Source organism: Caloenas nicobarica, chromosome 38 (assembly GCF_036013445.1).
Source record: "Caloenas nicobarica isolate bCalNic1 chromosome 38, bCalNic1.hap1, whole genome shotgun sequence".
In the NCBI taxonomy this organism is placed as follows: Eukaryota; Metazoa; Chordata; class Aves; order Columbiformes; family Columbidae; genus Caloenas; species Caloenas nicobarica.
Window position 1 is genome coordinate 521,121 of NC_088282.1, and position 16,710 is coordinate 537,830.

The following is a 16,710-nucleotide window of genomic DNA, read 5'->3' on the forward strand; positions in this document are numbered from 1 at the left end:
GGGAAGGAACTGGGAGACACTGGGAGGGAACTGGGGGGCACTGGGAGACACTGGGAGACACTGGGAGACACTGGGGGGCACTGGGGAGGAACTGGGAGATACTGGGAGATACTGGGGGACACTGGGAGGCACTGGGAAGGAACTGGGAGACACTGGGAGGGAACTGGGGGGCACTGGGAGACACTGGGAGACACTGGGAGACACTGGGGGGCACTGGGGAGGAACTGGGAGATACAGGGGGGCACTGGGAGACACTGGGAGATACTGGGAGATACAGAGAGGGAACTGGGGGACGCTGGGAGGGAACTGGGAGGGAACTGAGTGGACTGGGAGGTGCTGCGGAGGAACTGGGAGACACTGGGAGACACTGGGGGACACTGGGAGGCACTGGGAAGGAACTGGGAGACACTGGGGGGGAACTGGGGGGCACTGGGGAGGAACTGGGAGATACTGGGAGATACTGGGGGACACTGGGAGGCACTGGGAAGGAACTGGGAGACACTGGGAGGGAACTGGGGGGCACTGGGAGACACTGGGAGACACTGGGGGGCACTGGGGAGGAACTGGGAGATACTGGGGGACACCGGGAGGCACTGGGAAGGAACTGGGAGACACTGGGGGGCACTGGGAGGGGACAGGATCGGGCCCCTGACTGTCTCCTAGCAACGCGCGGCCCCGCCACTTCCGGGCCCGTTCCCCGTCTCCTAGCAACGCGCGGCCCCGCCACTTCCGGGCCCGTTCCCCGTCTCCTAGCAACGCGCGGCCCCGCCACTTCCGGGCCCGTTTCCCGTCCCCTAGCAACGCCAAATCACGCGCTCGCCCCCCCCACCCCTCCGCGTCGCAGCTCTGACGCCACTTCCGGCGCGCCGCCCCAGGCCGAGGACGATGGCGGAGGCCGCGCCGGGCGGAGGCTCCGGGGGCCCCGCAGGCCCCGCGGGCCCCGCGCCGGTTCCCGAGGCCGCAGCGGGCGGGGGCGGCCCCGAGGAGGCGGCGGCGGCCGCCGGGAGGGGTCCTGGGGCGGCCCCGGGCTCGGCCCCGGCCCCGCGGGAGCCGGAGGTGACGGTGGAGATCGGGGAGACGTATCTGTGCCGGCGGGCGGACGGGACATGGCGTGAGCGGCGGGGGCCGGGGGGGACTGGGGGGCTGGGATGTGCTGGGAGGGGATTAGAGGGGACTGGGAGGGAGCAGGAGAGGATTATGGGGGAACTGGGATATACTGGGAGGGTCTGGGACCAGTATAAACCCTGTTATGGTGGCGCTGGGGGAACTGGGACCAGTACAAACCCTGTTATAATGGCACTGGGGGAACTGGGACCAGTATAAACCCTGTTATGGTGGCACTGGGAGAACTGGGACCAGTATAAACCCTGTTATGGTGGCACTGGGAGAACTGGGACCAGTACAAACCCCGTCCCAGTGGCACTGGGGGAACTGGGACCAGTACAAACCCTGTTATAATGGCACTGGGGGAACTGGGACCAGTACAAACCCTGTTACGGTGGCACTGGGGGAACTGGGACCAGTATAAACCCTGTTATAGTGGCGCTGGGGGAACTGGGACCAGTACAAACCCTGTTATAATGGCACTGGGGGAACTGGGACCAGTATAAACCCTGTTATAATGGCACTGGGGAAACTGGGACCAGTATAAACCCTGTTATAATGGCACTGAGGGAACTGGGACCAGTACAAACCCTGTTACGGTGGCACTGGGGGAACTGGGACCAGTACAAACCCTGTTACGGTGGCACTGGGGGAACTGGGACCAGTACAAACCCTGTTACGGTGGCACTGGGGGAACTGGGACCAGTACAAACCCTGTTACAGTGGCACTGGGGGAACTGGGACCAGTATAAACCCTGTTATAATGGCACTGGGGGAACTGGGACCAGTACAAACCCTGTTACGGTGGCACTGGGGGAACTGGGACCAGTACAAACCCCGTCCCAGTGGGCCTGGCTGGCCCCAGCCCAGCCCAGTTCCCCCCACTGACTCAAACTGGGAGAGGGGTTCCCGCCCGCTGCCTGGTCCCAGTGCCAGGCTCTTACTGGTCCCAGTGGCGGGGTGTAACTGGTCCCAGTCCCGCAGACCCCGCCGAGGTGATCCAGTCGCGGCTGAACGAGCAGGAGGGACGGGAGGAGTTCTACGTGCACTACGTGGGCTGTGAGTACTGGGAGCACTGGGATGGGACCTGGGGGGGCACTGGGAGGGGATTGAGAGGGGACTGAGAGCACTGGGAAGGGGCTTTGGAGCTACTGGGAGCACTGGGAAGGGGTTCTGGGGATGGTGGGAGGTACTGGGAAGGGGTTTTGGGGACACCGAGAGGTACTGGGAAGGGGGTTGGAGGTACTGGGGTCACTGGGAAGGGGGTTGGGGACCCTGGGATCACCGGGAGGGGGTTTTGGGGGGCACCGGGAGGGGGTGGGCTGTCCCAGTGAGCCCCAGTGCTCCCAGTTAACCGGCGGCTGGACGAGTGGGTGGCCAAGGGGCGGCTGGCGCTGCGCGAGGGCACCCGGAGCCGCGGGGACCCGGTCCTGGGGGAAACTGGGGAGCAACCGGAGAGGAAGATCACGAGGAACCAGAAACGGAGACACGACGAGATCAACCACGTGCAGAAGGTGCGACTGGGAGCACTGGGAGGGACTGGGGGGGCTGGTGAGATGTTGGGGGGTCACTGGGAGGGACTGGGAGCACTGGGAGGGACTGGGGGGGCTGGTGAGATGTTGAGGGGTCACTGGGGGGGCTGGTGAGATGTTGGGGGGTCACTGGGAGGGACTGGGGGGGCTGGTGAGATGTTGGGGGGTCACTGGGAGGGACTGGGGGGGCTGGTGAGATGTTGAGGGGTCACTGGGGGGGCTGGTGAGATGTTGGGGGGTCACTGGGAGGGACTGGGGGGGCTGGTGAGATGTTGGGGGGTCACTGGGAGGGACTGGGGGGGGTGGTGAGATGTTGGGGGGGTCACTGGGAGGGACTGGGGGGGCTGGTGAGATGTTGGGGGGTCACTGGGAGGGACTGGGGGGGCTGGTGAGATGTTGAGGGGTCACTGGGAGGGGACTGGGAGCACTGGGAGGGACTGGGGGGGCTGGTGAGATGTTGGGGGGTCACTGGGAGAACTGGGGGACAGTGGGAGGGACTGGGAGAACTGGGATGGACTGGGGGGCACTGGGAGGGGCCTGAGAGGAACTAGTGAGATGTCGGGGGGTCACTGGGAGCTACTGGTCCTTACTGGTCTGTTCTGGTCCCCGCAGACCTATGCCGAGATGGATCCCACCACGGCTGCGCTGGAGAAGGAGCACGAGGCCGTGAGTCCGGGGGGGTCCCCAATGTCCCCCAGTGTCCCCCAAGTGTCCCCAATGTCCCTGGGGTGTCCCCAGGTGTCCCCAACCCCGTTGTCCCCCCCCAGGTCGCCAAGGTCAAGTACGTGGACAAGACCCACGTGGGAGACCTGGGGGAGTCCCCAGTGTCCTAGGGTGTCTCTAAGGGGTCCCCAAAGTGTCCCCAAGGCCCCAGGGGTGTTCCCAAGTGTCCCCAACGCTGTTGTGCAGATCACCAAGGTCAAGTACGTGGACAAGATCCACATCGGGCACTTCGAGATCGACGCCTGGTACTTCTCGCCGTTCCCCGAGGAGTTCGGGAAGCAGCCCAAGCTCTGGATCTGCGAGTTCTGCCTCAAGTACATGAAGCTGGAGAGGACGTATCGGCACCACCTGGTACACGGGGGGACACGGGGGACGTGGGGACACGCGTGGGGACACATGGGGACACACGATGACAGGGGACACGCGTGGGGACACACGAGGACACGCAAAGCCAGGGGATACATGTGGGGACACACAAGGACAGGGGACACGCGTGGGGACACACAAGGACACGCAAAGACAGGGGACACGCGTGGGGACACACGAGGACACGCAAAGCCAGGGGACACATGTGGGGACACACGAGGACAGGGGACACGCGTGGGGACATGCAGGGACACGTGTGGCTCGGCAGCTGCCACCTCGATGCCACCCGCAGCCTGAGCCCCCCGCCATGTCCCCACGTGTTTGGGGACCCCAGGACACGTGTGTGACCCCCCGGGCACCGTGTCCCCGTGTCCCCAGGGCCAGTGCCAGTGGCGGCAGCCGCCGGGCCGCGAGATTTACCGCAAGGGGAACATCTCGGTGTACGAGGTGGACGGGAAGGACCACAAGGTGACCGTGACCCCGGGTGACCCCCCCCATGTCCCTGTGTGACCCCACGTGACCCCGGGTGAGCCCCCCAAGTCCCCGTGTGACCCCATGTGTCCCTGTGGGAGCCCACGTGACCCTGTGTGTCCCCGCATGTCCCTCTGTGACCCCCCCGTGACCCCGTGTGTGCGTCCCTACGTGTCCCCGCATGACCCCGTGTGTGTGTCCCCACGTGTCCCTGCATGCCTCCCGTGACCCCCCTGTGCCCCCGTGTCCCCCACGTGTCCCTGCATGCCCCCACGTGCCCCTGTGTCCCCCCCATGACCCCGTGTCCCCCCCGTGTCCCCAGATCTACTGCCAGAACCTTTGCCTCCTGGCCAAGCTGTTCCTGGACCACAAGACCCTTTATTTCGACGTGGAGCCCTTTGTGTTTTACCTGCTCACCGAGGTCGACCGACACGGCGCCCACATCGTCGGCTACTTCTCCAAGGTCCAGGGCGGCCCCGGGGACGCGTGGGGACACGTGGGGACGCGTGGGGGACGCGTCACCCCCCCGGTGTCCCCCCCAGGAGAAGGAGTCGCCGGACGGGAACAACGTGGCGTGTATCCTGACGCTGCCGCCGTATCAGCGCCGCGGCTACGGGAAGTTCCTCATCGCGTTCAGTGAGCACCGAACCGCCGAAGTGGGGGGGACACACGAATTGGGGAGGTCTAAAATGGGTGGGAGGGCCATAAAATGGGAGGGAGGGGGCGGCAAAGCGTGGGTGGGGGGGCCTAAAAGGGAGGGTGGTAAAATGAAGGGGCTGTAGAATTGGGGGGGGGTTCTCTTAGGAATGAGGGCGGCCTTAAAATGAACGGGGGGTCCTTGAAATGGGAGGGGGGGGTATGAAATGGGAGAGAGGATCCCTGAAATGGGGGGGGTCCCCGAAGTGGGATGGGGGGATTCTTAAAATGGGGGGAGGCGCTAAAGTGGGGGGGATGGGACAGAATGGGGGCGGGGGGGCCTGAAATGGGTCCCCCCCGAGCTCTTGGGTCCGTCCCGAACTCCCGGGTCCCCCGAACCCCCATGGCCCCCCGGATGCCTGGGTCCCTCCCGAACGCCTGGGTCCCCTGAACCCCCATGGCCCCCCGGATGCCTGGGTCCCTCCCAAACGCCTGGGTCCCCCGAACCCCCATGGCCCCCCGGATGCCTGGGTCCCTCCCGAACGCCTGGGTCCCCTGAACCCCCATGGCCCCCCGGATGCCTGGGTCCCTCCCGAACGCCTGGGTCCCCCCCGAACGCCTGGGTCCCCCGAACCCCCATGGCCCCCTGGATGCCTGGGTCCCCCCCGAACTCCTGGGTCCCCCGAACCCCCATGGCCTCCCGGATGCCTGGGTCCCTCCCGAACTCCTGGGTCCCCCGAACCCCCATGGCCCCCCGGATGCCTGGGTCCCTCCCGGACGCCTGGGTCCCCCGGACGCCTGGGTCCGCAGGTTACGAGCTGTCCAAGCTGGAGAACACCGTGGGCTCCCCCGAGAAGCCGCTGTCGGACCTGGGGAAGCTGAGCTACCGCAGCTACTGGTCCTGGGTGCTGCTGGAGATCCTGCGCGACTTCCGGGGCACCTTGTCCATCAAGGACCTCAGGTGGGACCAGCGGCACCCCAGGGACCGTCCCAGTGCTCCCAGTAACCCCCCAGTAGCTCCCAGTAAGGGCCCCGCAGCTCCCAGTGCTCCCAGTAACCCCCCGGTCGCCCCCCAGGGATGTGGAATGTGGGGTGATGGGGATGCTGGGGTACGGGGGGGGTTTCTGGGGAGCCCGGACATTGGGGAGCTCAGGAGGGCACCAGTAACTCCCAGTAAGACCAGTAAGCTCGCAGTAGCACCAGTAACGTGAGATCACAGGTGATGGGGAACACGAGCAATTTCTGGGGAACACGCTCTGTTGGGGAGCTCAGGAGGGCACCAGTGACTCCCAGTAACCCCAGTAAAGCCCCTGCAGCTCCCAGTGCTCCCAGTAAAGACCTCGCAGCTCCCAGTAAGGCCCCCGCAGCTCCCAGTGCTCCCAGTGCAGACCTCGCAGCTCCCAGTAAGGCCCCCGCAGCTCCCAGTGCTCCCAGTGCAGACCTCGCAGCTCCCAGTGCTCCCAGTAAGGCCCCTGCAGCTCCCAGTGCTCCCAGTAAAGCCTCAGCACTCCCAGTGCTCCCAGTAAGGCCCCCGCAGCTCCCAGTGCTCCCAGTGCAGACCTCGCAGCTCCCAGTGCTCCCAGTAAAGCCCCCGCAGCTCCCAGTGCTCCCAGTAAGGCCCCAGCGCTCCCAGTGCGGCCCCAGCGCTCCCCGTAACGCCCCGTGCAGCCAGATGACCAGCATCACGCAGTCCGACATCATCAGCACGCTGCAGTCGCTCAACATGGTCAAGTACTGGAAGGGGCAGCACGTGATCTGCGTCACCCCCAAGCTGGTGGAGGAGCATCTCAAGAGCGCCCAGTACAAGAGGCCGCCCATCACCGGTAATTAGCGCTAATTAGCACTCATCGACCGCTCGGGAACCCCGAGGAGCCCCCTAAGGAACCCCGTGCAAAGGAACCCCCACAACTCCCAGTCCCCCCAGTTCACACCTCGAGATCTCCCAGTACAAGGGACTGCCCATCACTGGTAATTAGCGCTAATTAACACTCATTAACTGCTCCTGAACCCCTGAGGAGCCCCCTAATGAACCCCATGCAAAGGAACCCCCGCAACTCCCAGTCCCCCCAGTTCACACCTCGAGATCTCCCAGTACAAGGGACTGCCCATCACTGGTAATTAGCGCTAATTAACACTCATTAACTGCTCCTGAACCCCTGAGGAGCCCCCTAAGAAACCCCATGCAAAGGAAGCCCCACAACTCCCAGTCCCCCCAGTTTACACCTCGAGATCTCCCAGTACAAGGGACCGCCCATCACTGGTAATTAGCGCTAATTAACACTCATTAACTGCTCCTGAACCCCTGAGGAGCCCCCTAATGAACCCCATGCAAAGGAACCCCCGCAAATCCCAGTCCCCCCAGTTTACACCTCGAGATCTCCCAGTACAAGGGACCGCCCATCACCGGTAATTAGCGCTAATTAACACTCATTAACTGCTCCTGAACCCCTGAGGAGCCCCCTAATGAACCCCATGCAAAGGAACCCCCACAACTCCCAATCCCCCCAGTTTACACCTCGAGATCTCCCAGTACAAGGGACCGCCCATCACTGGTAATTAGCGCTAATTAACACTCATTAACTGCTCCTGAACCCCTGAGGAGCCCCCTAATGAACCCCATGCAAAGGAACCCCCACAACTCCCAGTCCCCCCAGTTTACACCTCGAGATCTCCCAGTACAAGGGACCGCCCATCACCGGTAATTAGCGCTAATTAGCACTCATTGACCACTTGGGACCCCCTGAGGAGCCCCCTAATGAACCCCATGCAAAGGAACCCCCGCAACTCCCAGTCCCCCCAGTTTACACCTTGAGATCTCCCAGTACAGGGGACCGCCCATCACTGGTAATCGTTGTTAATTAATCACTAATGAGCCACTCGTTAACCCCTAACGAGCCCCCTAGTGAACCCCACACTTGTTGAACCCCCACAACTCCCAGTCCCCCCAGTTTGCACCTTGAGATCTCCCAGTACGAGGGACGGCCCATCACCAGTGAGAAGCCATAATTAACCCTAATTAACCCCTTAATGAGCCCTGTCCTTCATGAGCCCCACCCTAACGAGCCCCCCCCAGCTCCCAGTCCCCCCAGTTTGCACCTCGAGGTCTCCCAGTTCAAACCCTCATCCCCAGTACGGCCCCTAACGAGCCCCCCCCTTAATTACCCTCCCCTAATTACCGCTAATTACCGCAGTGGATTCCATCTGCCTGCGCTGGGCCCCCCCAAAGCACAAACAGGCCAAAGTGCCCAAGAAGTGACGAGGACGTCGAGGGTTTTGGGGCGAATCGCCAGGATTTTGGGGTGAAGCCCCGGGATTTTGGGGTCCCCCCAGGTTTTGAGGTGAATCCCCCAGGTTTTGGGGTTCCCCCCACGCCGGGATTTGGGGACCTCCCCCCGGTGCCACTTTGGGGTGAAACGAGGTGTGTTTGGGGCCGGCGGGTCCTTTTTAGGTCAAAAAAGTCTATTTTTGGGTGCAGTCAGCTCCTTTGTTGAGTGCAATGAGTCTTTTTTTGGGGTCACATGAGCCCCTTTTGGGGTCAAACGAGGCGCTTTTGGGTGCAACGTGTCTGCCTTTGGGTGCCGCGGGGTCCCATTTTTGGGGTGAAATGAGCCGTTTTCGGTACCACCTCGGGGGCGCAGCCGTTGTTTTGGGGTGAAACGCGGCGCTTTTGGTGCCGGGATCCGTCTCGGGTGCCAGCGGGGAGGCCCAGGAGCCGTTTTTTGGGTCAGATCGAGTCATTTTTTTGGTGCCATGAGCCATCTCGGGGTCCCGTGCCGGCTTTTTGGGGCAAAACGCGGTTTTGGGGTCCCACAAGGTCTTGTTGGGGTCAAACGAGGCGGTTTTGGTGCTGCTGGCTGCCATGGGTGCGATTTGGGGCGTTTCCCGTTACTTTTGGGTCCGCCTGGGGCCGCAGCCCGCGTCCCGTGAGGCCCCTCTGGGCTCAGACGCGTCATTTTTGGGGCAGACAAGTCACTTTTCGCTGCCCTCTCGTGGTCCCTTAAGTCGTTTTGGGGTCCCGTGGCCCCTTTTTGGGTCAAATGGGTCATTTTTGGGCCAGATGGGGCTCTGTGCCCTCTCAGGGTCCCATGAATCATTTTGGGGTCCCTTGCCCCTTGGGGTCCCTTAAGCCATTTTTAGGTGTCATGACCTATTTTTGGTGCCATTTTGGGGTCCCTTAAGTCATTTTTGGATCCGTTTTGGGCCCCCGTGCCCCCATTTTTGGTCCATTTTGGCCCCCGTGACCCCGTTTCTGGTCCATTTTGGGCCCCTGGTTTTGGCCCATTTTGGGCCCCCGTGCCCCCTTTTTGGTCGCTTTAGGCCCGCGTGCTCACCACCCCCCGGTGCCCCCCAGCACCCCCAGCGCCAGCAGCAGCGTCGCCCCCGCCCGGGCGCGCGGCGCCGCCCCCCCGCTGTCCCCCCCGCTGTCCCCCCCGCTGTCCCCGGGGCCCAGCGGCCGGTGCCACCCCCCGGGGGGGTCCTCGCAGGGTCCCGGGGGGTCCGCTGGGGGGTCCCCGGGGGGGTCCGGGGGCGGCGCCGTCCCCGGGGGGTGCACGGGGGTGACCCCGGGGGCCGTGGCCGCGATCCAGGCGGCGTGAGCGGCCGCGCGGGTGTAGACGCCGGGGCGCTTGGGGACCCCGCAGCCGTCACCCCAACTCGTCACCCCCAGCAGCAGCCAGCGGTCACCGACGAGGCACGAGAGCGGCCCCCCGGAGTCACCCTGGGGACAGGGGGGACACGGGTCAGCATTGGGGACACCCTGGGGACACGGGGCCCCCCGGAGTCACCCTGGGGACATCGGGCCCCCCGGAGTCACCCTGGGGACAGGGGGGACACGGGTCAGCATTGGGGACACCCTGGGGACATGGGGCCCCCCGGAGTCACCCTGGGGACAGGGGGGACACAGGTCAGCATTGGGGTCACCCTGGGGACACAGGGACCCCCGGAGTCACCCTGGGGACACGGGGCCCCCCGGAGTCACCCTGGGGACATCGGGCCCCCCGGAGTCACCCTGGGGACAGGGGGGACACGGGTCAGCATTGGGGTCACCCTGGGGACATCGGGCCCCCCGGAGTCACCCTGGGGACAGGGGGGACACGGGTCAGCATTGGGGACACCCTGGGGACATCGGGCCCCCCGGAGTCACCCTGGGGACAGGGGGGACACGGGTCAGCATTGGGGTCACCCTGGGGACACAGGGACCCCCGGAGTCACCCTGGGGACAGGGGGGACACGGGTCAGCATTGGGGACACCCTGGGGACACAGGGACCCCCGAGTCACCCTGGGGACACTGTGAGCTGGAGACAGGGCGGGTGACACAGCTGGCACTGTGAGCTGGGGGGGACACAGGTGACGCTGTGAGCTGGGGGGACACAGGTGACACTGTGAGCTGGGGGGGGACGCAGGTGACACAGGTGACACAGGTGACACTGTGAGCTGGGGACAGGGTGGGTGACACAGCTGGCACTGTGAGCTGGGGGGACACAGGTGACACTGTGAGCTGGGGACAGGGTGGGTGACACAGCTGGCACTGTGAGCTGGGGGGGACACAGGTGACACTGTGAGCTGGGGGGGACACAGGTGACGCTGAGCTGGGGACAGGGCGGGTGACACAGCTGGCACTGTGAGCTGGGGGGGACACAGGTGACACTGTGAGCTGGGGGGGGACGCAGGTGACACAGGTGACACTGTGAGCTGGGGACAGGGTGGGTGACACAGCTGGCACTGTGAGCTGGGGGGGACACAGGTGACACTGAGCTGGGGGGGATGCAGGTGACACTGAGCTGGGGGGGATGCAGGTGACACTGAGCTGGGGACAGGGCGGGGGACACAGCTGGCACTGTGAGCTGGGGGGACACAGGTGACACTGTGAGCTGGGGGGGACACAGGTGACACTGTGAGCTGGGGGGGACACAGCTGGCACTGTGAGCTGGGGGGGGACACAGGTGACACTGTGAGCTGGGGGGGACACAGCTGGCACTGTGAGCTGGGGGGGACACAGGTGACACTGAGCTGGGGGGACACAGGTGACACTGTGAGCTGGGGGGACACAGGTGACACTGTGAGCTGGGGACAGGGCGGGTGACACAGGTGACGCTGTGAGCTGGGGGGGACACAGGTGACGCTGTGAGCTGGGGGGGACACAGGTGACACTGTGAGCTGGGGGGACGCAGGTGCCACTGTGAGCTGGGGGGGACACAGGTGACGCTGAGCTGGGGGGACACAGGTGGCACTGTGAGCTGGGGGGGACACAGGTGACACTGTGAGCTGGGGGGACACAGGTGACACTGTGAGCTGGGGGGGACACAGGTGGCACTGTGAGCTGGGGGGGACACAGCTGGCACAGTGAGCTGGGGGGACGCAGGTGATGCTGAGCTGGGGACAGGGCGGGTGACACAGCTGGCACTGTGAGCGGGGGGGACGCAGGTGACGCTGTGAGCGGGGGGGACGCAGGTGACGCTGAGCTGGGGACAGGGCGGGTGACACAGCTGGCACTGCGAGCTGGGGGGACGCAGGTGACACTGAGCTGGGGACAGCGCGGGTGAGGCGGTGGCACCGACCTGGCAGGCGTCGCGCTGTCCCTCGGGGAAGCCGGCGCAGAGCGTGTCCCCCGCGGGCGCCCCCGCCGCCCCCCGGTACAGGCAGCGGCAGCGCCGGGCGCTCAGCAGCGGCACCTCCAGCTCCTGCAGCGTCCTGGGCGGCGGGAGGGGCCCTGCGGGGACACCCGGTCACCCCCTGTCCCCGGGGTCCCCGTGCTCTGCGGCCGCGCCCGGGGCCGCCAGACCCTGCCGCCAGTGCCGCAGCGTTGTCCCCAACCTGTCCCCAAGCTCCCCGGTGCCACCAACCCCACTCACAAGTGTCCCCAAGGTGTCCCCAAGCTCCCCGGGTGCCACCAACCCCACTCACAAGTGTCCCCAAGGTGTCCCCAAGCTCCCCGGTGCCACCAACCCCATTCATAGGTGTCCCCAAGGTGTCCCCAACGTGTCCCCAAGCTCCCCGGTGCCACCAACCCCACTCACAAGTGTCCCCAAGGTGTCCCCAAGCTCCCCCGGTGCCACCAACCCCATTCACAAGTGTCCCCAGCGTGTCCCCAAGCTCCCCGGTGCCACCAACCCCACTCACAAGTGTCCCCAAGGTGTCCCCAAGGTGTCCCCAAGCTCCCCGGTGCCACCAACCCCACTCACAAGTGTCCCCAAGGTGTCCCCAAGGTGTCCCCAAGCTCCCCGGTGCCACCAACCCCATTCACAAGTGTCCCCAAGGTGTCCCCAAGCTCCCTGGGTGCCACCAACCCCACTCACAAGTGTCCCCAAGGTGTCCCCAACGTGTCCCCAAGCTCCCCCAGTGCCACCAACTCCATTCACAAGTGTCCCCAACGTGTCCCCAAGCTCCCCCAGTGCCACCAACCCCACTCAAAGTGTCCCCAAGCTGTCCCCAAGCTCCCCGGGTGCCACCAACCCCATTCACAAGTGTCCCCAAGGTGTCCCCAAGGTGTCCCCAAGCTCCCCCAGGTGCCACCAACCCCATTCACAAGTGTCCCCAAGGTGTCCCCAAGCTCCCCGGTGCCACCAACCCCCCTCACAAGTGTCCCCAGCGCGTCCCCAGGTCCCCGGTGCCACCAACCCCCTCACAAGCGTCCCCAACGTGTCCCCAAGCTCCCCCAGTGCCACCAACCCCCCTCACAAGTGTCCCCAAGGTGTCCCCAAGGTGTCCCCAAGCTCCCCGGTGCCACCAACCCCCCTCACAAGTGTCCCCAAGGTGTCCCCAAGGTGTCCCCAAGCTCCCCGGTGCCACCAACCCCACTCACAAGTGTCCCCAAGGTGTCCCCAAGCTCCCCGGTGCCACCAACCCCCCTCACAAGCGTCCCCAGTGCGTCCCCAGGTCCCCGGTGCCACCAACCCCATTCACAAGTGTCCCCAAGGTGTCCCCAGTGCGTCCCCAGGTCCCCGGTGCCACTCACCGGCCGTGCGCACGTCCCCCCAGCCGGTGACGGTGCAGCGGGTGCCGGGGGGGACGGCGACGCCGGGGCCGGGCAGGCACACGGGCCTCACCAGCCGCGTGAGGAGCGCGGGGGGGTCCAGGCGCGCCAGCGCGATGTCCCCGGCCGTGGCCCCGGCGCGATAGGCCGGGTGGCGGGTGACAGAGGCCACCGCGCGCACCTGCGCCTCGGGCGGGGGGGACAGCAGCTGCAGCACCCCCAGCGCCACGCGGTACTCGGACACGGGGTTCTCCCTGGGGGGACACGGGGACGGGGATTGGGGTCCCCAGCTGGGGACGGGGGCGATTGGGGGTCCCGGGGGGGTCCCGGGGGGGGATTTGGGGTCCGGGGGAATTTGGGGTCCCGGGGGGGATTTGGGGTTCTGAGCTGGTGCTGGGGGGATATTGGGGGTCCCGGGGGATTTGGGGTCCCAGGGGGGTCCCGGGGGGGGGATTTGGGGTCCGGGGGGGATTTGGGGTCCCGGGGGGGATTTGCGGTCCTGAGCTGGTGCTGGGGGGATATTGGGGGTCCTGGGGGAATATTGGGGGTCCCAGGGGGGGGATTTGTGGTCCGGGGGGAATTTGGGGTCCCGGGGGGGATTTGGGGTCCCAGGGGGGATTGGGGTCCCGAGCTGGTGCTGGGGGGATATTGGGGGTCCCGGGGGAATATTGGGGGTCCCGGGGGGATTTGGGGTCCCAGGGGGGTCCCGGGGGGGGGATTTGGGGTCCTGAGGTGGTGCTGGGGGGATATTGGGGGTCCCGGGGGGGGATTTGGGGTCCCGGGGGGGATTGGGGTCCCAAGCTGGTGCCGGGGGGCGATTGGGGGTCCCGGGGGAATATTGGGGGTCCCGGGGGGGGATTGGGGGTCCCAGGGGGGTCCCGGGGGGGATTGGGGTTCTGAGCTGGTGCCGGGGGGATATTGGGGGTCCCGGGGGGGCATTGGGGTCCCAGGGGGGGATTGGGGTCCCGGGGGGGGATTGGGGTCCCAGGGGGGGATTGGGGTCCCGGGGGGGGATTTGGGGTTCTGAGCTGGTGCTGGGGGGCAATTGGGGGTCCCGGGGGGCGATTGGGGGTCCCGGGGGGGGATTGGGGTTCTGAGCTGGTGCTGGGGGGATATTGGGGGTCCTGGGGGAATATTGGGGGTTCCAGGGGGATTTGGGGTCCCACGGGGGTCCCGGGGGGGGGATTTGGGGTCCCGGGGGGGATTTGGGGTCCTGAGCTGGTGCTGGGGGGATATTGGGGGTCCCGGGGGGATATTGGGGGTCCCAGGGGGGGATTTGGGGTCCCAGGGGGGGATTTGGGTCCTGAGGTGGTACCGGGGGGTGATTGGGGGTCCCGGGGGGATATTGGGGGTCTGGTGGGATCCCAGGAGGATTTGGGGGGGTCTTTGAGGTCTCGGGGGGTTATATGGGGTCCAAGGGGCTATTTGGGGTTCGGGGGGTGATTCGGGGCGTTTTTGGGGTACTCACGGCGGGAAGCAGTGTGCAGCGCTCAGCACCCATTGGGGGCGATCGGGGGGTGATTTTGGGGGGATTCGGGGCGTTTTTGGGGTACTCACGGCGGGAAGCAGCGGGCAGCGCTCAGCACCCATTGGGGGCGATCGGGGGGGTGATTTTGGGGGATTCGGGGCGTTTTGGGGTACTCACGGCGGGAAGCAGTGTGCGGCGCTCAGCACCCATTGGGGGGCGATCGGGGGGTGATTTTGGGGGGGATTCGGGGCATTTTTGGGGTACTCACGGCGGGAAGCAGCGGGCAGCGCTCAGCACCCATTGGGGGCGATCGGGGGGTGATTTTGGGGGATTCGGGGCGTTTTTGGGGTACTCACGGCGGGAAGCAGTGTGCGGCGCTCAGCACCCATTGGGGGCGATCAGGGGGGTGATTTTGGGGGGATTCGGGGCGTTTTTGGGGTACTCACGGCGGGAAGCAGTGTGCGGCGCTCAGCACCCATTGGGGGGCGATCAGGGCCCCCCCGCAGACGTGTCGCCCCCGGAAGGTGACGCTGACCTGCCAGGGCCACTGTCCAGCCCGCGCCCCCTGGCCCCCCACAATGCGGCTGCGCACGGGGGTCCCGCAATAGAGTGTGTACACGGGGGGTCAGGGGGACACGGGGGGACACGGGGAGTCAGGGGGACACGGGGGGTCGGGGGGACACGGGGGGACACGGGGGGACACGGGGGGTCAGGGGGTCCCGCACGGAACTGGGGGACACGGGGGGTCAGGGGACACGGGGGGTCGGGGGGACACGGGGGGACACGGGGGGTCAGGGGGACACGGGGGGTCGGGGGGTCCCGCACGGAACTGGGGGGACACGGGGGGTCAGGGGGACACGGGGGGTCGGGGGGACACGGGGGGACACGGGGGGACACGGGGGACAGGGGGGGGAACACGGGGGGGACACGGGGGGTCAGGGGGACACGGGGGGACACGGGGGGTCAGGGGGACACGGGGGGGGGGGGACATGGGGGGTCAGGGGGACACGGGGGGGGGGGGGACACGGGGGGTCAGGGGACACGGGGGGTCGGGGGGTCCCGCACGGAACTGGGGGACACGGGGGTCAGGGGGACACGGGGGGGGGGGAACACGGGGGGGGACATGGGGGGTCGGGGGGGACACGGGGGGTCGGGGGGTCCCGCACGGAACTGGGGGACACGGGGGGGGGAGACACGGGGGGGGGGACGGGGGGTCCCACAGAACCCCAGGACCCGTCCCCCCAAACCACAGACCCCCCCAAACCACAGGGCCGCCCCCCCAGCCCCTCTCTATGGGACACACGACCCCCCCGCAAGGTACCGAGGTGGAAAAAAGGGGAAATTCGGGGGGGGGGAAAAAAGGGAGGTGGAGGTGAAAAATTGGGATATTTGCGTTAAGAAAAGGGGGTTATTTGGGTTAAAAGAAGAGGGATTGGGGGTGAAAAAGGGAGAGTTTAAGAGCAAAAACTAGTTTGGAGGAGTGAAGGGAATTTTAGGGTGAAAAAAGGTTTTGAGGTGAAAATAGGGCAATTTGGGGGTTAAAAAATGTTGAGGTGAAAAAAGGGATTTGGGAGTGAAAAAGTTCTGGGGTAAAAAGGGGTGTTTTGGGTGAAAAAGGAAGATTTTGGGGTGAAAAAGGAAGATTTTGGGGTGAAAAATTGAGGTATCTGGGTTCAAAAAAGGGAGTTTTGAGAATGAAAAAGGGAGTGAAAGGCGGAGGATTCAGAGATGAAAAAAAGGGGGATTTCAGGGGTCCAAAAGCTTTTAGGGTGAAAAAAAGGGATTTTGTGGCGAGAGAGCGTTGGGGTGAAATAGGGACCCAGACCCCCCCCACCTTCGCCCGACTCCTCCTCGGCTGCCACCGACCCCCAGTGACCTGTGGAGACCGAGGGGACAACGATGACGTCACAGCCACGTTGGGGACATCCTGGTGGAGGGGGGACCCAGGAGTTCGGGAGGGACCCAGGAGTTCGGGAGGGGAGCCAGGAGTTCGGGGGGGACCCAGGAGTTCAGGTAGGGACACAGGAGTTCGGGAGGGGACCCAGGAGTTCGGGGAGGGACCCAGGAGTTCGGGGGGGACCCAGGAGTTCGGGGAGGGACCCAGGAGTTCGGGAGGGGAGCCAGGAGTTCGGGAGGGGAGCCAGGAGTTCGGGGAGGGACCCAGGAGTTCGGGAGGGGAGCCAGGAGTTCGGGGGGGGGACCCAGGAGTTCGGGAGGGGAGCCAGGAGTTCGGGGGGGGACCCAGGAGTTCGGGAGGGGAGCCAGGAGTTCGGGAGGGACCCAGGAGTTCGGGAGAGGACCCAGGAGTTCGGGGGGACCCAGGAGTTCAGGGAGGGACCCAGGAGTTCGGGGAGGGACCCAGGAGTTCGGGAGGGGACCCAGGAGTTCGGGAGGGGAGCCAGGAGTTCGGGGGGGGACCCAGGAGTTCGGGAGGGGA

At 65.7% G+C, this 16,710-nt stretch overlaps 2 protein-coding genes across 3 annotated transcripts; one reads left to right on the forward strand and one right to left on the reverse strand.

Annotated features, from left to right (window-relative positions):
* The first annotated feature begins 868 nt into the window (after nt 1–868).
* KAT8 (lysine acetyltransferase 8) lies at nt 869–8,310 on the forward strand. Of its 2 annotated transcripts, none has more exons than XM_065655327.1 (11): nt 869–1,111; nt 2,089–2,163; nt 2,455–2,618; nt 3,249–3,302; nt 3,546–3,710; nt 4,104–4,193; nt 4,519–4,659; nt 4,739–4,832; nt 5,643–5,793; nt 6,501–6,655; nt 8,024–8,310. In XM_065655327.1, the coding sequence occupies exons 1-11, from the start codon at nt 886–888 to the stop codon at nt 8,086–8,088; spliced, it is 1,380 nt and encodes a 459-aa protein (XP_065511399.1). In that variant the 5' UTR covers nt 869–885; the 3' UTR covers nt 8,089–8,310. The 2 variants fall into 2 exon arrangements, with proteins under 2 accessions (XP_065511399.1, XP_065511400.1); XM_065655328.1 differs by having other exon boundaries at nt 6,537–6,655.
* Nucleotides 8,311–9,159: 849 nt separating this feature from the next.
* On the reverse strand, nt 9,160–14,898 carry LOC136001193 (serine protease 33-like; the record flags this gene model as incomplete). The annotated part of the gene is made up of 4 exons (XM_065655277.1): nt 9,160–9,549; nt 11,391–11,542; nt 12,788–13,059; nt 14,720–14,898. Coding segments are annotated over 4 exons (993 nt in total), but the record flags the coding sequence as incomplete, so codon positions are not given.
* Between the last annotated feature and the right edge of the window lie 1,812 nt (nt 14,899–16,710).